The 21,873-nt window shown below is 56.9% G+C and overlaps 1 protein-coding gene across 1 annotated transcript in view; it reads left to right on the top strand.

Moving 5' to 3' along the window:
* Window positions 1-21,454, top strand: part of ST14 (suppression of tumorigenicity 14 (colon carcinoma)) — a 47,122-nt gene extending 25,668 nt beyond the window's left edge. Inside the window, exons 2-19 of the mRNA XM_012644279.1 lie at window positions 1,372-1,531; window positions 1,800-1,927; window positions 2,141-2,211; window positions 3,022-3,179; window positions 3,358-3,393; window positions 3,673-3,913; window positions 6,465-6,604; window positions 7,108-7,205; window positions 8,063-8,172; window positions 8,287-8,417; window positions 10,461-10,565; window positions 10,915-11,025; window positions 11,374-11,487; window positions 11,834-11,956; window positions 12,762-12,948; window positions 19,470-19,744; window positions 20,533-20,669; window positions 20,762-21,454. Of these exons, the coding sequence (XP_012499733.1) occupies window positions 1,372-1,531; window positions 1,800-1,927; window positions 2,141-2,211; window positions 3,022-3,179; window positions 3,358-3,393; window positions 3,673-3,913; window positions 6,465-6,604; window positions 7,108-7,205; window positions 8,063-8,172; window positions 8,287-8,417; window positions 10,461-10,565; window positions 10,915-11,025; window positions 11,374-11,487; window positions 11,834-11,956; window positions 12,762-12,948; window positions 19,470-19,744; window positions 20,533-20,669; window positions 20,762-20,923 (2,487 nt within the window). The 3' untranslated portion in view covers window positions 20,924-21,454. The remainder of the gene's footprint in view (window positions 1-1,371; window positions 1,532-1,799; window positions 1,928-2,140; window positions 2,212-3,021; window positions 3,180-3,357; window positions 3,394-3,672; window positions 3,914-6,464; window positions 6,605-7,107; window positions 7,206-8,062; window positions 8,173-8,286; window positions 8,418-10,460; window positions 10,566-10,914; window positions 11,026-11,373; window positions 11,488-11,833; window positions 11,957-12,761; window positions 12,949-19,469; window positions 19,745-20,532; window positions 20,670-20,761) is intronic.
* The last annotated feature ends 419 nt before the right edge of the window (window positions 21,455-21,873 follow it).

The following is a 21,873-nucleotide window of genomic DNA, read 5'->3' on the forward strand; positions in this document are numbered from 1 at the left end:
TTGGTCCTTTAACTGTTAAGAGGATAGGGCAGAAAAGGGAAGGAAGGACATTAAAATCCACATTATCAAATAGGAAGTCAGTTGATGATATTCTAAATACATGAATCAAGAGATAGTGGTATTGTCATATTATTTACAATACGGGGACAAGTTCCAGAACAGGCAGCAGGAAGGCATTTTAAGTGGTCGCCTCTAGGGTGTGTTTCTATGTTAATAGGTAAAGTCACAAATACAGCCAATTAGGAAACTAAAATTGGAGATACAACTATCCAGTGTGTCTGGAGCAGGGAGAATCTTTTATAGCAGTGAGTTAATAGATAATGTGTAAATGTGATAAATCAAGAAATGTCAGTTCAAGCATATAATATAGAGTTATGAGGAACTTCATCAGGAAACAGTTAAAAAGTGGTGATATCTGTGGAATTTGGGGTTGGGGCCATTGCTTGCATTGTAAGCCCTACTGGAGTGGGTTTGAGGTGCATAAACCTAAGGCACAGTGCAGGCCCACGACACCTGTCCAGGATTCAAGGCGGGCAGATAGCGTGCTAGGGGCAGAAACATTTGCCTGTCTCTGTCAGCAGGCTCGGTGGACGCCCACCATCCCTCCTATATCCAGATTCCTCTCACCCTGGACACTCCCGGCAGGGAGGAGCCCAGGTAAGCGGCTATCCTGTTTGTCACCTGTTTGCTTTCACTCTCTTGGGCCTGAGCATGGGCGTGGATTCCAGCAGAGACTTGGCCCTCTCACTTCACCTTGAGGTCCTGGACTGGGGCACCTAAGGTTAATCGTAGAGCAGTTTGTTCCACGACGGCACTGCGGAACTGCCTGGGTTTACTGCTGTTTTACTTTCGGCTGGTTAAACATTGGCAGGGCAAGGCCATTGGGTAGGGTGTGCAGTTGACATCCCGCCCTCAGGCTCCTGGCCTAGGTGATGGTGGGGACAGAATCTGGTAGGGGCTGTATCTGCTGGAGTGGGGCTGCCCTTAGAAGTGTGCACATGGTTGCCGGCCAGGGCCCTGGGCTGGGGCCACTCTCCCTACTCCTGGCGTCCACCTGTGCCCATGATGACTCACCTAAGGGGAGATCTCCAGGACTGGGTTTAGACAGCCCTTCCTTGCATTTTAATTTAAACTAACAATTCTTAAGTGATTCTCCCCTGGCGCTGTCCGAACACTGGGACGCGTGGTCAGGAAGGCTGGCCCTCAAGTTCCTCTGGAGCGTGCCGGGATGCACGGGGCTCCCCTGCGCTCGTGGGGGAAGCCCTCTTGTCATCCGAGCCAGACCTCACAAAACGTAAACGTCCTTCCCCGAGCAGGGCCGGGAGGCTGTCGGGTGAGGGTGTCTGAGTCTCAGTGCCTCTCTCCATTCAGGACATGAACGGCTTTGAGGAAGGCGTGGAGTTCTTGCCCGTCAACAACGCCGAGAAGGTGGAGAAGCGCGGCCCGAGGCGCTGGGTCGTGCTGGCGGCCGTGCTGACCAGCCTCGCCGTGGTTTCGCTCATAGTTGGCTTCCTGGTGTGGCACTTCCAGTGTGCGTAAAGCTGGGGCTGGCTCTACAGAGGGCGGTGTGGGAATGGCTGTCCCTCCTCTCAGTGCACAGACCCAGAGCCACCTACCGTGGACAGGAGGGAGAGCAGGGGATGGGTGAGAGGGGTCTAGGGTGCCGTCTCCCCGGCCTCTTTCGAGCCACTGGCCCCTCCGGGCATTCACTCCCCGGGGAGCTGAGGGGAGATGTGGCCAGTGGGGGACAGGCGAGGTGATGCCACTTCCCCTACCTTTCTCCTTCTGGTCTGGCACAGACCGGGATATGCGGGTCCAGATGGTCTTCAACGGCTACCTGAGGATCACAAACGAGAACTTTCTGGATGCCTATGAGAACTCCAACTCCACTGAGTTTGTAAACCTGGCCAAAAAGGTGAAGGAAGCGGTGAGTCCGGGCCCTGGACGGGGAGCTCTGCCCCTGCTGCCTGCTCCAGCACCCCCAGTCCGCTGGGCAGAAAGGACACCCTCACCCTTGCTCCCGGGTCCCTGAGAAGGGGCTCAGGTCTCAGGAGGGGAGGGAACGGCCCGGGTTTGGGCCAGGGGTCATCGCCTCTCTCAGACCTGCCGTGACCTGCTGTGGCCTGCTCTCCTTCCTCAGCTGAGGCTGCTGTACAGCACAGACCCTGCCCTGGGCCCCTACTACAAGGAGTCAGCCGTGACGGCCTTCAGGTGGGTGCAGGGGCAGAGGCTGGATGGGACGGTCCCTGGCCTGTCTGGGAGTGGGACTGGGGTGCAGTCTGTGTGCCTAAATGTCCTCCGACCCCAGGGGAGGAGGCTGGAGGTCCTAGCTCGGAGAGCCAGGGCAGGTCCTTGTTCCGTCCTTCCTGCAAGTTGCTTAGCAGCCTGAGTCTTCTGTCTCCCGGCGGGGGTGCCCATAGCAGTGTTGCCGGGATGAGGTGCCCAAAGGCATGTGGAGTGCTTGGCACTACCAGTAATGGCGGTGCTTTGTTGTGATTTTTACACGTTTGGGTTTGGGGGGCTTGGGATGCTCAGGCAGGCTTCAGTGAGTCCTCACATTTTCTGTGCTTGGGCAGTTTTCAAACATACTTTTTTTCCCCTTTCCTTCCCCGCCCCCCCCATAGACTTTATTCCCAAAGTACTTTTTATGTCGCATGTTCAGCTGAATCCTTAGGGATGCCGTGTGGCAGGTGGCATTCATATCCCCTTTCCCAGATGGGAAAACAGGCGCAAGAAGGTGATACTTGCTGTGCCCAAGTTAGTGGCCAAACTCCAACGCCTTGTATTTTCCTCAGCCCTGAGCCTGAGCTGGGCCCAGAGTCCGTCCGTCCGGCTGGACGTGAGGCCGTGAGAGCAGAGGACAGGGAGGCGATCTCTGCAGGGGATGGCAGGCTGGGTGCGCGTGCAGGAGAGTGGGGCGGACCCATCGGGCTGCAGTCTGCCCCGAGGGTGGTCCGGGAGAGTGTGCGGGGAAGGGGGAGCCCGGAGCCCCGCATCTCAGGCCCGCGGCTGTCCCCGCAGCGAGGGCAGCGTCATCGCCTACTACTGGTCGGAGTTCAGCATCCCGCCGCACCTGGTGGAGGACGCCGAGCGCGCCATGGCGGAGGAGCGGGTGATCATGCTGCCGCCACGTGCGCGGTCCCTCCACTCCTTCGTGCTGACCTCGGTGGTGGCCTTCCGTGAGTCGGGGCGGCCCAGGTGGGCAGGTGGAGCGGGGCTGGGCCCGGGACCATTGCGGGGGAACCAACGCGCCCATAGCCCAGTGCCCGGCCGGGCACCTCCCTTACCATAATAAGGAAGCAGGAATAAGGAAATAGACCATATCAGTAAAGACCTTATTCTGCCTCTTGTTCTCAGCCACTGACCCCAGAACATTACAGAGGACCCAGGATGGTAAGTATCATGCCCTTTTCCTCCTGTGGATGGAGAGGAGGAGGGATGTGGCCAGACGTCCTTGAGCCAGGGGGTCCCCAGAAGTCACATGGGGCTGATCCCTCCGCCTCTTCCAGGCCCTGCTGAGAAGCCCCCTTCTTGGTCTCCCAAGGTCCAGGGCAGCCTGGGATGTCTCAGAAGGGCCAGGCTTGGGGTGCACCCCCACCGGGTCTCGGGGTTGCTTCCCAGCTCTGCCCGGCCTTGTCCGCGCCCACGCCCTCCTCCTTGTCTCCTGCACAGACAGCTGCCGCTTTGCCCTGCACACCCGCAGCGGGGAGCTGACTCGCTTCACCACGCCCGGCTTCCCCGACAGCCCCTACCCAGCTCGTGCCCGCTGCCAGTGGGCCCTGCGTGGGGATGCCGACTCGGTACTGAGCCTCACCTTCCGCAGCTTTGACGTCGCATCCTGCGACGAGTATGGCAGTGACCTGGTGATGGTGTATGACACCCTGAGCCCCATGGAGCCCCACGCCCTGGTGCAGTGAGTATCCAGAGAGCGGGGTGGAGGTGGGAGGTGAGCAGCTATCTCTGCTGGGGCCGGGCTCCGGGACAAATTGCAGTGTAGGTTTGGGATACGGTTTATGACTCTTGGCCACGAGCCACTGCCAGACTTCCAGGCAGCAGGGACAGATGTGGTGTGACCCTCAGCATGAGCTCCAGCCAAGTTTCTGGGAGGTGATTTCCTCAGCTTTGGCAAGGATGGGAAGGCCCACCGGTCTCTAGGTGACAAATCCATCGTGAACGGGGTGTGCTTCTGTAACTGCTGGAGAGGCGGGGCAGCCCGCGGTTGTAAAGTGTAGGTTTTATTATTATTCAGGATGACTGCTGTTGAAGAGGCAGTTTGTTACTCACAGTTTCAAGAGGAGGGGCGGGGCACAGCATGGCACAGCTGGCACTCGGGCCACCTGGGGAAGAGCCAGAGTTGGTGGGGAGGCAGAGGGCGTGAGGGGAAACGTGGGCAAGAGCCTTTATTATGGTGTACCTGGGAAAGGCAGGACAAGGCAGATGGAAACAGGCTTAGGACTGGCTCGTTTGGGTGATTCCTGCGGGCTGTGGAACACAGGGGCTGTGTCTCCTTGTCCGGTACCTGGCCCTGGGATGATCTGGACAAGGAATAGTCGCCCCGAGTGTGAGATCTTGGTAGAGGAGGAAGGGGTGGGGGGGCCCTGGACTGGTTGGTTTGCAGATGAACGGTCCCCTTACTGTCCCCAGGCATCGGCTGGCCCTAGGAGGGCAGACTCTCCAGGTCAGCAAGGCCCCAGATGCCAAAGCCCCAGAATTACAGAAAATAAAAGAGCATGATTTATGCAGAGGGGGTGGGGCGCCAAGGTGAACGCCCCAGCCCAGGTGGAGCCCTCGGGGCGGTGCCGCAGGTCGGGGGTGAGCTGCCGCTCCCTGGCCCGCTGGGCCAGAGCCTTCTGTTGCTCTCCGTGGAAATGAGCTGGGTGGGTGTTTTGTGATTAATAATGGGCTAAAATTCTGTCCCAAAACAAGCTAGAACCATCTGCTGCCACAGCTGAGCAGCCAGGACTTCTTTTCTCTCTCTCTAATTTAGTAATTGTACAGCAAAGAAACACATGGTCCCATATAAAAGAATCAGCAAAGGGAGGATGAAAGTCAACTCATCATCTTACTACCTAGAAATACACCACTGTTTGTTCAACAAATACGGAGGAGTAGGAGAAATGAAATTGTTAAAATTAAAAAAAAAGGAAAGAAATACACCACTGTTACATGTTCGATGTATACCTCATACTTTCCCAGATTTTTTTACTCTGTGTGTGCTTAGAAACAGGATTATATTCTGCTTGTGCAATAGGATTGTATGTTCAGTTTTGTTATCTGCTTTTTAAAAATGAAGTATATTATGATCTTTCCACATCAGTCACCCTGTCTCTAAGCATGAATTTGTTTTTGTTTTTCTGTTTTTAAAGACAGAGTCTTGCTCTGTTACCCAGGCTGGAGTGCAGCCTCGAACTCCCGGGCTCAAGTGATCCTCCTGCTTCAGCCTCCCAAGTAGCTGAGACTACAGGCGTGTACCACCACACCCGGCTAATTGTTTTATTTTTTGTAGAGATGTCATTATGTTGTCCAGGCTGGTCTTGAACTGGCCTCAAGTGATCCTTCTGCCTCAGCTTCCCAAATTACTGGGATTACAGCGTGAGCCACCATGCCTGGCCTAAGCTTGGTTTTTTAATGGTTGCATAACATCACATTGGTTAGAAGCAGGTGACACAGTCAGGGTGACACAGTTGTTAACAGTGTGGACCCTGGAGCCAGAATGCCTGAGTTTAAATCGCGGCCCCACTGCTTATTAATCGTGGAATCATGGGCAACCTCTCTGTGCCTCAGTTTCCTAATCTGTTAGGTGGGGATAATAGTATGTATTTCATAGAGTTGTTATGAAGATTACGAGTTAATAGATATAAAAGCACTGAGAACTGTGCCAGCAGTTTTGTTACTACCACTGTTATTACTGAGCTTATAGTTTATTTAACACATTAACTGCCACATGAGTTGTATTTAACTCACGCTAGTTTTAAGCCCAGGGTGAAACATATATAACTCACACGTCTCTTCACCTTGGGAGCTGCAAGAACTAATTTTCAAGTTACATATGACTTACGCATAGAAAACCATAAATAATGACAAGTTTTTCATTAAATTAGAAAGGATCGTTTTGTTTTCAAAGTTTTTATTCTGTTTTTCTAATAAAGCACCGTCGCCCCAAGGAAAAAATTTTTTCTGTAGTGTGACAATGTGTTAACAAATCCTCTGTTGGTAGGCATTTACTGTTTCTAGGGCTTTGTTATTTTAAACCAAGGTGAACAGTGTCATCCCTAAGTCCTTACTCAGCATCAGTGGTTGTGTGGGGAGGACTTGCCTGAGGTCCCTACAGCTCCGCCCTTGGCCTTCGTGGATGGGACCAGGGCCTGGGATGGGGTCCCGTACCGCGCGGCCTGGGGAGTCTGGTCGGGCGTGTGGACGCTCGGGTCCGCTGCTCTCCTTAATGTCCACCCTCTGCCCCGCAGGCTGTGTGGCACCTACCCTCCGTCCTACAACCTGACCTTCCTTTCCTCCCAAAACGTCCTGCTGGTCACACTGGTAACCAATACTGAGCGGCGACATCCTGGCTTTGAGGCCACCTTCTTCCAGCTGCCAAAGATGAGCAGTAAGGCAGGGCCGGGCAGGGCGGGGACTCAGAGGGTGACCTCAGCCCAGGAGGCAATAGGCTGCCAGGGGTGGGAACCTGCGGCCTTAAGGCCACATGTGGCCCTCCGGATCCCCAGGTGCGGCCCCTTGACCCAATCCAAATTTCACAGAACAAACCCCGTTATTAAGACGATTTGTTCTGTAAAATTTGGGTTTAGGCAAAAGGCGGCACTCACGGATCCAGAAGGCCCTAGACCCAAGGGTCCGCTTGACCCTGTGGCCGTGAAACTGGCCCAGGTCAGTGACAGAGGTTGAAGCTGGAGCCAAAGGGCACTTTGCCGGCCGCCCAGGGCAGGATCCTCCTTAGAGCTCGCCAGCGCCCGGACCCGCCGGCACCTCGCTGTGCAGCCTCCGGGTGCCCAGGGGCGGCTGGAGACCTCTGGGCAAGGAGCCCGCTGCGGCCGCCTGCCTGGCCAAGCAGCTCCTCGGTCCTCACGCTCTTTCTCCTGCCTGTCCTGCCAGGCTGCGGAGGCCACTTACGTGACGCGCAAGGGACATTTAGCAGCCCCTACTACCCGGGCCACTACCCACCCAACATCGACTGCACGTGGAACATCGAGGTAGGAGCTGCGGGCTGTGTCTGAGAGAGAAAGGGAGGGAGGGACAGAGGTGGACGCTGCAGGTGGGCAGGTGAGGAAGGACAGAGGAAGGGAGGGCGTGATAGTGTCAACCAGGCCCACACTCGGATCCCGGCTCCTGACTGGTGACTCACTGGGGACCTTTGGCGGTCACGGATCCCCTCTGTGCCTCAGCTTGCCCCTAGGTAAAGTGAGGTGAGGGTGCCTGTTTCAAGGTGCAGTCTGGATGAGATCAGACCGTGTGGAACACAGAGAAAGCACTTGTTAAATGGCAGCAAGACAGGAGAGTCAGCCCTAGGTGCCCCTCACACCATCCCAGACAGCCGTCTCTTTTTCCTTTCTTCAAAATGCCAGGAGAGCTTTTTTAGTAAAACTTCATCTAGCCGGGTGTGGTGGCTCACACCTGTAATCCCAGCACTTTGGGAGGCTGAGGCGGGAGGGTCCCTTGAGGCCAGGAGTTTGAGAGCAGCCTGGACAACATAGTGAGACCCTGTTTCTACAAAAATCAGAAAAATTAGCTGGTCATGGTGGTGCAAGCCTATGATCCCAGCTACTCAAGAGGCTGATGCGGGAGAATCACTTGAGCCCCGGAGTTCAGGGCTGCAGTGAGCTATGATCATGCGCCTGCACTCCAGCCTGGGCAACAGAGTGAGATCCTGCCTCTAAACAAACAAACAAACAGCTTCTTCAGTAATGGAATAACGTCGGTCCTTCCTTAGTAATGGAATAGTGTCTCTCCCTGCTCCATGCCATCCCCACCCCCCCACCGCCTGTGACGTCTTTGGGTTTGGGAAACAGGGACAGGAGCTGCCGAGTCCCAGTGGCCTCTCTCTCTTCAGGTGCCCAACAACAAGAACGTGAAGCTGCGCTTCGAAGTCTTCTACCTGCTGGAGCCCAACGTGCCCCTGGGCACCTGCCCCAAGGACTACGTGGAGATCAACGGGGAAAAGTGAGCCCCTGGGGCGTGGGGGCCCCGGGCCCACAGTGCTGGGGGGAGGGGGTCCCGTGAGCCCCCTGGTGCTCCATCTCGAGCTGCCCCCCTCACCCTGCGCCGCCCCCGCAGGTACTGCGGAGAGAGGCCCCAGTTTGTGGTTACCAGCAAGAGCAGCAAGATCACCGTTCGCTTCCATTCGGACCAGTCCTACACGGACACCGGGTTCCTGGCCGAATACCTCTCCTATGACTCCAGTGACCGTGAGTGGATGTCGTGAGGAGCAGGGCCTGGTTAGAGGACCCGCCCGAGATCGCTGTCTGCCCCGTTCTTGCTGGCATTACACTTACTGATTCGAGACAGCGCAGAGTGTGAGATGCGTGTCGCGCTAGTAACTTTGAGGAAAACATGCTACTTTTAGTGTATTTATTAAGGAAGGCTGGTGGTGGCCGCTGGTGCACTCTGGGGTTGTCGTCCCAGCATGTGGCACCTGGACCCAAGCCCTCCTCTCCGGGCTCCTATGGGCCATCTGTCCCTCTGCTTCTGCGTGACCGTGACTTTGGCGATCTGGGCTTGTCTTTGTGGCCTTTTAGCACCTTTAGGGTTAATAGTATAATTCTTAGACATACCGAAAAATACTGGCTGGTCCGATGGTAGTGGGTTATCAGAACTTACTAACATTAGTGCCACTCAAGTTGGTATTCGACCCCCCACTGCTAAATTTGGCTTATAAAAAAAAGTACTGTTGGCCGTGGGAACAGCAGCTCTTCCACAGACACGACGACTTTTTATTTCAACCCTGTGTCATAGAATAACCTTCTGGAAGATATTCTAACTGATCTTAGGAGTCCAAATTTAAGGTAAAATTCGCTTGCACGACTTACCACCAAAGGTATCATTGGATGAACAAATACCTTTGATCTAAACACTTACCTGTGACCAAAGCAGACCTGTGCAGAGGTGCTGACAGTGGCCGCCTTACAGCGTCGTCATCTGCCCGATGGCAGCAGTTGTCAGATATCCCCCGATTTCAGAAACATTGAAATGTGGAAAATATGGTAGAATGAAGGAAATGGCTGACGTCGTTTTACGTTTGGATGGGACTCATGCATCGCCGGCCTGCCGAGCTGCTGTTGCCCTGTGTCGCAGACGAGGAGCCCGGCCTCAGAGGACCTGGCGGTCCAGGACAGGGCGGTAGAAGGGCCTGCGACCCAGCCAGCCTCTCTCCACTGTGCCTATGGCTTTCCAGCTGGAGGGTCCCACACCGGCCCTCCCGCACTCAGGCTGCTAGTGTAGCAGCCCCCTCGCCAAAGCTCAGTGGGCTCGGGTGGCGCCTGCCCTGGCCCCAGAGCTCCACCCCTGCAGGGAGATGGCCATGCTCCCAGCAAAAAATCAGGTCCCTTTGGTAGGGTCGTTGCAAAGGATAAGAAAATAATAGAAAATGGAAAATAATGGAAATAAAAAAATACACAAAGACGAAGGTATGGTCTTATAGATTTATAAAGATTATAGGCAAAGCGGGTACTCAGGGGGCCTGGATTTCTCCGTCAGTCTCAAAAGGCCACGAGTGAAGTTTTACACAGGCATTTATAGGTTACAGTGATCGGTTGCCAGGGGTAACAGATTTACATACCAACAGGTAGTTCCTCTTAGGTTAGCAGTTTTTCAAAAGGCTTCTTCAAATCCCTTAACTATTTCTACGTGAACAAATGATTACAAAATCGTTCAAAGGCTAACTTCTAAGTTCTCAGGTAAATCCATCACTTAGCAGAGGGGTTAAACAGAGATGTATTGGCTCCGTATTTCCTTTATCAGGTTATTGTGAGTGGAGACAGGTAGTCCGGAGTTTAAGCAGGAACTGTCCCTTGGGCTCATTGATTTAACCAAAAGGGGCCGGCCGGCCGGCGGGCACTCTTTGATCAGCTCCCCTCCTGTGGCTCCCAGCAGACCTGCCTTGCTTTACAAAACAAGTCCCAGCCCCAGGTCTGAGAATCGCGGCGCCACTGCCGGATGCAGCCGCCACCAGTCTTTCAGAGATGCCCTCCTGAGGTGAAACAGCTTTCGATACGCAAACCAGCACGTTCACATATTCCTTCAGGGCAAAGCCCTGCAAAACTGCTGAGACGTTTCTGTCTCCAGTATATTTGTATTAATTCATGGAGCAACACACCCCTGCTCCTGTGTGTGTTTGCCGCGGGTGCTCAGTGCGGCTGTGCGGATGGCCCAGGGAGGAAGGGAGGGAGGGAAGGGGAAGCTGGCCGAGGGAGGCGGTGTGTGCGCGCCTCAGGCCCACCTGTGCCCCGCAGCGTGCCCCGGGAAGTTCACGTGCCACACGGGGCGGTGTATCGAGAAGTCGCTGCGCTGCGACGGCTGGGCCGACTGCACCGACTACAGCGACGAGCTCGACTGCCGTGAGTTGGGCTGGGAGCCCCAGCCTGTCCCCACCTGCCCTCACCGCGTCCCCTGGCTTCTGCCAGCCGACCCCTGTGGCAGGAAGGCCCAAGGTGGCGGGAGTTTGTCCTCAGCCGCTGTGCAGAGACATCTGGCCCCTTCCCCTCTCCCTGCGTTTGGAGCTCTTGGTCTCTGTGGGAGCAGGCAGTGGAGTTTTCCAGAGCGCAGAGGTCAGCTTCTGTAGCTGGTTTGCAGGGAGCGCCAGGCTGCTCTCCGGAAGGGCAGGCGGTCCCCCCACCCCCAACGTGGCTGCCCAGGTAGGCAGGCGGCTGAGCCTCCGCGCTCACCCCGCCCTCACCCCCGCGCCAGGGTGCAACGCCTCCCACCAGTTCACGTGCACCAACAAGTTCTGCAAGCCCCTCTTCTGGGTCTGCGATGGCATGAACGACTGCGGGGACAACAGCGATGAGCTGACGTGCAGTGAGTGCTGCTGGGGCGGGACTGGGTGCAGGGAGTGCCAGCGGGGGTGGGCCTGGGTGCAGGGAGTGCAGGTGGAAGTAGGTGGGCCTGGGTGCGGGGAGTGCAGGTGGAAGTAGGTGGGCCTGGGTGCGGGGAGTGCAGGTGGAAGTAGGTGGGCCTGGGTGCGGGGAGTGGTGCTGGGGTGGGACTGGGTGCAGGGAGTGCAGGTGGAAGTAGGTGGGCCTGGGTGCAGGGAGTGGTGGTGGGGGCGAGCCCAGGTGTAGTGGGTACAGGTGGGGGGTGGGCCTGGGCTTCCCTGCTGGGCTGGTGCCGGCAGGGGCAGGTCGCTAAGTCCTCGTGTGTCCCCAGCTTGTCCAGATCAGACCTTCAAGTGCTCCAACGGGAAGTGCCTCCCAGAGAGCCAGCAGTGTGACGGGAAGGACGACTGTGGGGACGGCTCAGATGAAGCCACCTGTGTCAGTGGTGAGGCCCGGCCCCACCTGACTTGCTGCTGGGGGGGCTTTCGTCCTAGTGAAGGTGCTCCCCGAGGAGCCGCCGTGGGCACGCTCACATGCCGCGCGCCCAGAGCATAATAAACAAACCACCTGTGTGTTCAGTGTGATGAGAAAGGGCGTCAGTGGGGAGAGGACCTTCTGGAAGGTGGAGAACCTATAGCAGGGCTGGAGGGACAGTGGATGTGGGTGTGGCTGGGTGGGGGGTGTTGGGTGGGTGGATCATGAGGTGCCATCCCGGGCTTGCTGGCACTGGCCCCAGCTTCGGCTTGGATGCTGTGGATTGATTCCCTCCCCGTGTCGTCCTCCCTGAACAGTGAGAGTGGTCAGCTGCACCACACACACCTATCGCTGCCAGGACGGGCTCTGCGTGAGCAAGGGCAACCCCGAGTGCGACGGGACAGAAGACTGCAGCGATGGCTCGGATGAGAAGGACTGTGGTGAGCAGGGGCCCTGAGCATGGTTGTGCAGGTTGTTCACTGAGCAGGGTACCCGCCCACCTACGGGTGCTCTGGAGGCGGCAGTCCCACCGGCACCTCGATCACCCAGCTCTGTGCCCAGGTGAGGTGTGTCCCCAGGAGGAAAGGGCGACTTTGCCAGTTGGCACAAAGGCACTGCCCCACAGGCCAACTCTGGTCCTGGAGAAAGGACCCGGGCAGCCAGCACGTCAGCGCCTCCGTGGCTTGCCCGGGCTCCTGGCGGCGGTGCCGGGCTGAGCCTTACCCTGTAGACGCGGCCACGGAGGAGGGGCCTGGAGAAGCGCGGCCCGGCTTGCCCAGGCACTGGGCAGGGTTTCACCCTCACCCGCCGCGTAGTTGAATTTGCAGCCTCTGTGTATTTCAGAAGGACTGGCCACGGGTTAAGTTTGAGAACAGCTGCAGCTATTCTGTGACTTCATGTCACCCATCTGCTCTTTCCCCTGAGAGCTGTGCCCTTCAGCATTCAGTGAGGAAATCTAGGCAAATGACACTCAAATTAAATCTAAGCAAACCAGCAGGCATCTGGAGGCCCCTTGCCGCCGGGGGCGGGCGGGGCGGGGTGAGAGTTTCGAATTGGGGGTGGGAGGGCAGGTGGGAGTCAGAGGGTCTGTGATGCTCAAAAGTAGTTCTAGGGGGTCCCTCACACTGTGTCTGCTCCCACAGTGCTATGCACCCCGAAAGGTGACTTCCCCAAGTGGGGTCTCACTGTACTGGTGCGTGTCCCCTTAGGGTTATGTTGTCCTTTTGCTCTCTGTCCCCTCTGCAGACTGTGGGTTGCGGTCGTTCAGCAAACAGGCCCGGGTCGTCGGGGGCACGGACGCAGAGGAGGGCGAGTGGCCCTGGCAGGTGAGCCTGCACGTCCTGGGCCAGGGCCACGTCTGTGGGGCGTCGCTCATCTCCCCCAACTGGCTGGTGTCCGCAGCCCACTGCTACATTGACGACAAAGGATTCAGGTGGGTGTGCAGCAGGGAGCCTCCTCGCAGGCCCCTGTGTCTGTGAGTCATGCCAGGGTGGGCTGGACAGACGTCCCAGGACAAGGATTAGCAATTGCAGTAAAGAAACGCACTTTTATTAGGTTCCCACTCTCAGTCAAGCCCTATCTCTGCACCTCTCCTAACAGCTCCTAACAGGTTGGTTAGGCAGATCTGATTATATCCTCGTCAGACAGAAACTAAGGTCTGGAGAAGTGAGGACATTTGCTTGGGGTTGCACAGCTGTTAAGTGGCAGAGCCAGACTGGAGCCCGGGCGTGCTGGTTTCGAAGCCTGCGCTGCTCCACTCCTTGGGATTGGCCGAGACCAGCCTTGGATTCGGTGTTCCAGCTCCACTTGCAGGCGACCTTGAGCAAACTATTCGAACTTCCCAGGCCTTGGGTTCTTCGCTGATGACGGTAATGTTATCAGTGCTCATCCTTAGAGCTGTGAGAGTTAAATATGCTGTGCGTGAGACACTTAGCACTGGGCCTAGCGCATAGTAGGTGCTCAGGACATCGTAGCCTCCGACACATGGCAGACGAGAGGCCTGGAAGGAAGGGTCACGTTGACATCCCATGATAGGTAGGCAGGGGCCAGGGTCTGGGAGGCCAGAGAATCAGCAGGAACGGGCCAGGTTGCAGGGCTCGGGCCATTTGTGTCTCAGCTCCTGGCCTACCCAGGCCCTCCGGTCATGGGCTGCAGGAAGGAGTCTCAGGGGACAGCTTACTCTGAAGAAGCAGGCACGGGGGCACAGGCCTTCCAGGGAGACCCACCCTCGGAAGGCAGGCACTTCCTGCTGGCTGCGTGCTCTCCTGCGTAGGCAGCTCCAGGAGCAGCCGCCGTCCGCAGGGAGGAGAGATGGGCCCACCACGGGGAGGAGGCCTCAGGCACAGATGTGGCCCATGGCCAGGCAGATGCGCCCTGCATGCGTCGTGGAGATGGCTGGCAAAAGCCCGGAGGAAGCAGAGCCAGCTCGATGGTCCCTGGGCCTCGCTGGGTGCTTGGAGAGCAGCCTGGTGCAGCCCGAGACCGTCATTTTGTCACACTCCACTCCACCTTGGGCAGGAGTGATTTTCTTTTTGGGGTGATGAGAGCTTCTTTAAGAATTTTTTTAAGTAAATTATTTTGGAACCCAGACAAGTTGCAAAGATGGCACAGAATTCCCTAATACCCCTCACCAAGCACCCTCGTCGACGTGTTTGTCAACGGTAAGAAACCAGCATTGGCCCTTCACTGTTAACTAAGCTCCAGGCTTCACGGGGCTCCTGCCCTGACCTCCTTTCTGTGCCAGGACCTGGGCCAGGCTGGCACATTGCGTCTCATCCTGTCTCCAGCCTCTTCCAGGTGGTGACAGTTTCTCCGTCTGTTCCTGCTAGTCTGGAGGCCACGTGTCCTGAAGGGTGTCCTCCCAGTCTGGGTGTGTCTGACGGTCTTCTCGTGAGTGCACTGGGGTCGTGAATGTTTGGAAAGAGCATCACGTCATACCGGCAGTAAATGACGCCAACATGACTTGTCGCTGGTTAGCCTTTCTCATTTGGCTCAGGGAGTCTTCGCTGGCTTTCTCCTTTCTATGCTCTGATCTTCGATGTGAGTTCACTTGGAATTCTGCGAGGAAGGCTTGTCCCTTCTCTCCCGTTTATTTAATCATTTGTTTATATTTGTATGGACCCATATATTCGTTTTATGTTTGGGGTTGTAATCCAGTACCATGACATTTACTTTGTTGCTCAGATTGTTCCAGATGTGACCACCAGGAGCTCTTGGAGGTTGGCTTCTGTGTTTCTTTGACGTGCTCGTCCTTTTGCTTTTTTGAGCCATTTCCTTGCTTTCTGGCACTGCCGGGTACTCTGGGCTTGTCTCGGATTTTCCCTGCCCCAGCCCTTAGCATCAGCCATTTCTCTAAGGAGCCCTCTACTGGGGGATGGTATTTAGAAACCAAGGTGGTGGCTCAGTGTGCTCCCGTCCCGGTGTTGCTGTGCCTGGCCCCTGGGCAGGTCGCGGTGGGCGACAGGCGTGTGTGTGCTTGCTGACAACTCACCCTGCCCTCACGCACCACCGCCGCCTCTTTTCCTTTGCTTCACTATTTCATTTCTCGTTTCCTTTTCCTCCTTCCGTTGGTATCAGTCTACGCCTGCCAGTTAATAGTGCAATCGATACATTCAGTAGCCACTGTTACTGTCAGCGCTAGGGAGACGCACACGAGCAAGGCTTGGTCTCTGCAGACTGTACTTTGCAGACTTGCCAGGTGGGGAGAGATGTCTCACACACACACGCACATGCACACACACGCACACGCACATATGCACACACACACACACAAACGCACGCACACAAACGCACGCACACAAACGCACGCACACATGTGCACACAAACGTGCACACATACGCACGCACACACGGACACGTACACGCACACATGCATGCACTTGCACACACGCACACACATGCACGCACACACGTACACACATGCGCAGGCACACGCACGCACATGCACGCACACACATACATGCACACACGCACACACATACACGCATGCACGCACACACGCACACACATGCACTTGCTGCCAGAACCGTGTGTGGCTACCTCGGGCCCAGCGTGTGTGGAGTTAGCGCTCTGCCCAAGAGACTTTTGGGAGCACCTTTACGAGCAGGGAGTCTGAACGAAAGGAAGGGCGAGGGTGTTTGCCAGCCTGGCCAGTGGCTCAGACCCTCCTCGTGTGCGGAGGCAGGGCGGTGTGGAGTGCGCGGGGCCCTGGAGTCGGGTTTCTGTGAATGGGTTGCCGAGAGCGGGTATAATGTTGTAAGAGCACAGGCTGCCTGGGTCCAAACTGTGGCCTGTGACGACATATTACCTGTGTGATACTGGGCAAGTTACTAAGCCTGTCAGTGCCTGAGTCCTCTTCTTAAAAAGGGCGGCCCTACCTTGCAGGGCGTTTGGGGGTAAAATGACTTAGTGTGCCGGCGCTGAGCGGAGCTCTGCCTGAGTGCTGGCCACTCCCGGCTGCTCTGCAGCCCCTGGGCGTCGCCGTGGGAGACCTGATGGCTGCCTCTCCACAACCGGTCTCAGCTGCTGGTAGCAGCGCATACCGTAAACAAGCAGAGACGGTCTGCTGATGTGACCAGATACTGTCCTAGCTGTGCTGGCTTCAGGGAAAAGACCACTGTGGGGGGAAAAGGGGCTGCGGGAAGGACGGGGGTGGGAAGGGGCTGCAGCCCGGGCTGTTGGCTGTCGGGGCTGGCGTGGGGGAGGGAGGTGGAAAGCTGCAGACGCGGGGCAGAGAGCTCGGGATCCCAGTGGATGGGGCCAGAGGGGACCAGGGTGGCTCTGCTCTCGCCCCATCCCACCACATCGGTCCAGCGCCCTGGCCTCCCAAGTTCTCATTCAGAGATGTCCCTGAAACATCTCTGCTGTTTTCCAAATGGCAAAACTGCTACTGCCTTGGGCGCCCTGGCCCAGGTGGCTCAGCACCTCTGCCACCTCCTCCCTCGCCTCTCACACGCCGGGCCACATCCCACGAGGCCAGAGCGCTCTTCCCAAGTCTGGTCACGTCGGTCTCCCGCGTCAGTGCCTGCCGCCGCCGCTTACAGGATGAAGCAGGACTCCTTCCCGTGTCTAGCACGGCCCCTGCCTGTCTGTCCAGCCTCAGTCTCCTGTCCTGCCCTCACACCTTCCCCATATTCAATTTAGGGGCTTCCTGAACATTCTCTTCGCTCTCTTTAAATATGCTGCTTTCTCCCCCACCCGCAGCTTTGGCCGGTCCTGTTTGATGTCAGGGCTTGGTTCCTGACTCCCACCCTGTCCTCTTCCACAGCTTCCTGCCAGTCCTCTGTGGGACACTTTTCACTTCGTGCTGTAATCGGTGGCTTTCGTCTCTCTCCCCCACGTGCACCGTGAGCGTGAGGTCTGGCTCTAGCACAACTGTGGGACATTTAGATGCCCGGCAGTTACGGAGTGAATCGATGGGTGGACACTGGGCGGGCACCGGGGCCTCACTTGGCAGAGAATTGTCTTAGATCTTGGGAATAAGACAGAAAGGATCTCACAAAAGCAGTTGCTAGGAAGTTATCTTCTGGCAGCAACAGAGTAGAGTGGACAGGGACCAGAGGCCCACATGGCGGCCACCACTTTGCTCTGGGCATGCGATTCTGTAGGGAGGTGCTGCAGGGACGGCAGGGAGGGCGAGAGAGGCTTTGTGTGGGTCCGGCGGGGAGGGATGCTGAGGAAGAGGCCCGGTCTGGCGTCAGGGGGAGGGAGGTGCTGTGGTGGACGGTTCCGTCGCCTTGAGACCCCCCAAGAGGTCAGGGGAAATGAAGCGTCTTTTTATGCTTTTCTCTATCGTACACATTTTCTATTTTATTTTATTTTTATTTTTTAGGTTTTTTGAGACAGAGTCTCACTCTTTTGCCCGGGCTAGGGTGAGTGCCGTGGCATCAGCCTAGCTCACAGCAACCTCAAACTCCTGGGCTTAAGCGATCCTCCTGCCTCAGCCTCCCGAGTAGCTAGGATTACAGGCGTGAGCCACCAGGAATTGCCATATTTTATTTTATTTTATATTTTTTGAGACAGAGTCTCGCTGTTGCCCGGGCTAGAGTGAGTGCCGTGGCGTCAGCCTAGCTCACAGCAACCTCAAACTCCTGGGCTCCAGCGATCCTCCTGCCTCAGCCTCCTGGGTAGCTGAGACTTCAGGCATGCGCCACCACGCCTGGCTAATTATTTCCATATATTTTTAGTTGTCCAGCCAGTTTCTTTCTATTTTTAGTAGAGATGGGGTCTCACTCTTGCTCAGGCTGATCTCTAACTACTGGGCTCAAACGATCCTCCTGCCTTGGCTTCCCAGAGTGCTAGGATTACAGGCGTGAGCCACAGTGCCCGGCCTTGAAAAATTCTAGGATACGGTCAAGGGTCACGCCTTATACTGCATCATGAGGTTTCTTTAGACTCTTTCTAGTCTAGGGTAGTTCCTCCAAGCCTTCTATTTGTAGTCTCTTATGGCATTGGTGTTTCTGGAACTTTCAGACCAGTTACTTTGCAGGATGTCTCTTGGTTTGGACTTTCCTGATTGTTGTTCGCGGTCTGAGTTGAGAAGCGCTATACAGGTGACGCACAGCCTCTCAGGACGCACGTGCTGCTGGGTGGTGAGGGGGCTGGGAGAGGAGCCCGAGTACCTGGTTCAGGTGGGGTCCACCAGGTTCTCCATCATGAAGGGACTGTCCACCTTGGTTATGAATGCATCATGTCGGGTGATACTTTGAACGACTGAAAGTGTCTGGGCCCCAGCAGTTGCGCCCATCGGCCCGGCATTTGCTGCCGATGATTCTTGGGTGTGCAGATCGTTGCTGTGGCAGGTCCAAATGGGATTCCTTAGGGTATGATTGCTTCTAAATTTAGCAGCTGGTTTTTCTCTAGAAAGAATAGCTTTCCCGGCCAGGTGCGGTGGCTCACAGCTATAATCCCAGCACTTTGGGAGGCCGAGGCGGGAGGATCACTTGAGGCCAGGAGCTTAAGACCAGCCTGGGTAATAGAGCGAGACCCTGTGTCTACAAAAAATAAAAGAAGAAAAAAAGAATAGCTTTTCTTCTTCCCTCATAAGCTTTTTTGAAATTACATTTTAGACTTAGGGTGGGCTGCTGCACCCCCCACCCTGTTTTATTCTGAGTGTGTAATAGTTTCACCGTGCTGTTATTTATTCTGGTGTGCGTGTTATCTTGACTGTAGCCAGTGAGGGCTTTGTCAGGTTGGCCGCGCCGGGGTTTGAGTGCTCGCTCACTTCCTGCAGAAACACAGTGCTCCAGGTTCGCCTTACGCCTTCGCTGCCCCAGATCTGAAATCAGTCATTTCTCCAGGGAACGCTGGCTCCTTTCAGTAGAGAAGGGCACTTGGAAACCAAGTTCTGGGCGCTACTGGGGAGGGCATTGCTTTTAGGCAATTGTTTAAAAATCTTCAGTTTTTACTGACACCTCAGATCCCAGTGCGTGTCTGTGTGTCCCTGTCCCCACACTGGGAGGTGGCTCCCGGACACACCTGTGTATTGAGTCTTGCCAAGTCCTCCTGTAGGTGATACAGTTTCAGAATCGCTAACCCTATTCCACTGCCAACAAACACCTGGTACATAAAACTCAATATAGTTTTCAGTTCATTTTGGTCTTAGGATATATGCCATGTGTTCAGAAATTATTTGGGTTGATTTTTGTGTCACTCCTTCTGGGGAAGATCAGGTTCACGGGATGCCTGTTTTTTGATAATCAGATTAAAAGCGTATTCAAAGAAGGGGGGAAGGAGGTCAAGAAGGGTTTATTGCTGCAGAGGGAGGCACTTAGTAAAGTTTCCAGTTTAGGGGCAAGACCGAGAAAGAGGCCAGCCCTGCCCCCACCCCGCACCGCAGCTGCTGGCGCCTGGTCTGCGCGGAGCGGCCTTCTCCAGGCCTCGCAGCGCTCGGCAGGCGCCCACGTGCGCGGACCCGGCGTCCTCACACGGCCTCGCGGCGGCTCCCCCTCCCAGGTACTCCGACCCGAAGCAGTGGACGGCCTTCCTGGGCCTGCACGACCAGAGCAAGCGCAGCGCCCCGGAGGTGCAGGAGCGCAGGCTCAAGCGCATCGTCCCCCACCCCTCCTTCAACGACTACACCTTCGACTACGACATTGCGCTGCTGGAGCTGGAGCAGCCAGCCGAGTACAGCTCCGTGGTGCGGCCTATCTGCCTGCCCGACGCCTCCCACGTCTTCCCGGCGGGCAAGGCCATCTGGGTCACAGGCTGGGGGCACACCCAGCAGGGAGGTGAGCTTCGGGCGGGGCCGGGGACCTGCAGAGCACCTGGGGCCTTGCCTGTTCTCTGCTGCCTCTGCGTTTCCAGCCAAGGCAGCCGGCGTCTGCTGGCCTCTGGGCTGGTGGCTCACCTGCCCCCTTTCCCTCTGCCTGTCCAGGGAGGGAACGGAGGTGTCTGTCAGGAGGGTGTCGGATTTACGGGCTGGGCTCCGGGTTGGAGGCCCGACAGCCTGGCCGTGCCCCTTCAGTACCTGGGGGACCTAGGCAAGGTGCTGAAACTCCCTGACCCTGTCTCTTCATCTGCAAAACGAAGATGGAAACGCCTTCCCAGATGGTCCTTAAGAAATGCCAGAGGGTGGGTCTGAAGCACTCTGGGACTTAGAGCGGCCTCCTGAGCGGTGCCTGCGTCACGCCCCGTCACGGGAGCCACCTCCACTGCCACCTGGCCCTTCTGCTGTGGCTGAGGGAAGCAGGCGTTAGTTGGCAAATGCTAGATTGAAAAGAATCTGCTATAATATTAACGTAACACATTGCAGGCAAGGTGTAGAGTAGAGAGGAAAAAGCACAAGCCAGCCCGGCAGCTCTGCTGCCCTGACAAAACCCGGCGGCCTTCGTGCACGTTCTCTGTCTCCCCGATTGTTGTTTCCTGGCCCTGGTCACCGCGGTGTCTTTGGATCTCACAGCACATGACAGATTTTCAGCATGTCCCCGCTTACTCTCTGCGGCTGCCTCCCAGATGTGCCCTCAGTTACTTAACCATTTGTGAGCCGCTCACCCGCCCGCCCTGCCCCTCTGCGCAGGCACCGCGGCGCTGGTCCTGCAGAAGGGCGAGATCCGCGTCATCAACCAGACCACGTGCGAGAAGCTCCTGCCGCAGCAGATCACGCCCCGCATGATGTGCGTGGGCTTCCTCAGCGGCGGCGTGGACGCCTGCCAGGTGCGTTGACGGGCGGCAGGGGCGACCGGCGGGCGGGCCACGGCGGGGCAGGGGCTCCGGCAGGGGCTCACGGCAGGCCTGTCTCTGCTCAGGGTGACTCCGGGGGCCCCCTGTCCAGCGTGGAGGCGAACGGGCGGATCTTCCAGGCCGGCGTGGTGAGCTGGGGGGAAGGCTGTGCGCAGAGGAACAAGCCAGGCGTGTACACGAGGCTCCCTGTGTTGCGCGCCTGGATCAAAGAGCAAACTGGGGTGTAGGCGCAGGGGCCGCCCACCCCAACGTGCACATCTCTGGGGCCACCGGACACACCTACCTGCAGGGCCGCTCACCGGGCACGCCAACATGCACACCTGCAGGCTGCCTGGACCGCTTACTGCATCCCTGCCTTGGGCCCCCAGAACCCAGACTGTGAACGGCATCCCCAGGACTGCGTGCCGGAGAGCCCGCCCCCGACTGAGCTCCACAGCGGGGCTGGGGCTGAGGAGGGGAGGACACTGGTGGTGCTGGTGGCCCAGCTGGGGACAAAGGTTTGCAGACACAGCCTCCCCCTGCAGCCCCAAGCTGGGCCAGGACTCTTCCCTGCAGATGTGCTTCCTCTGTCTCCAAGGAGCAGCCGCAGCCAGCTCCCGGGACTTCCTGGGTGGAGGTGGGGCTGCAGGCTCCGGGCAGTGGGGTCCTGGGGTCACACTCATCAGGAAACCCAGGCACGAAGAACCTTGGGAAACAGGCCTAAGATTGGAATTGTTTCACCGGCCCCCAGGGTGGGCTTCAGTGTGTGTGTTTGTGTATATGAGTAAAACATTTTATTTCTTTTTAAGTATTTTTTTTTCTTACTAGAGTTGGGCCCTCCTTTCTCCTTCCTTCTAGCTCTGTTTGCAAGAAACTGGAGTCCGGCGGAGCGGGGTCCCTGTGCCTTGTCTCCTCCAGGCCAGCAAGGGGCCGTGCTCCTGCTCCTACCATAGCTTCCGAGCTCAGGGGCCTGGTGCCCGGAGAGGAGGGCACCCAGGCTGGCGGGGGAGCCTGGCCAGTTACGGGCAGGGGATGCGGCTGCTGCCTGGGCCTGGGCCCAACCTAGGAGGGGGAGGATCTTCGTCAGAGGGAGATGGGAGGAAGTGCGGCTTTGCGTTTGGTGGGGAGGTGGTCATGTGAACTGTGCATGTGTTTGTGCGTGCATGTGTGTGCTCGTGTGTGCGTGCATGCGTGTGAA

This window comes from Propithecus coquereli, unplaced genomic scaffold, assembly GCF_000956105.1.
Source record: "Propithecus coquereli isolate 6110/MARCELLA unplaced genomic scaffold, Pcoq_1.0 Scaffold209, whole genome shotgun sequence".
Lineage (NCBI taxonomy): Eukaryota > Metazoa > Chordata > Mammalia > Primates > Indriidae > Propithecus > Propithecus coquereli.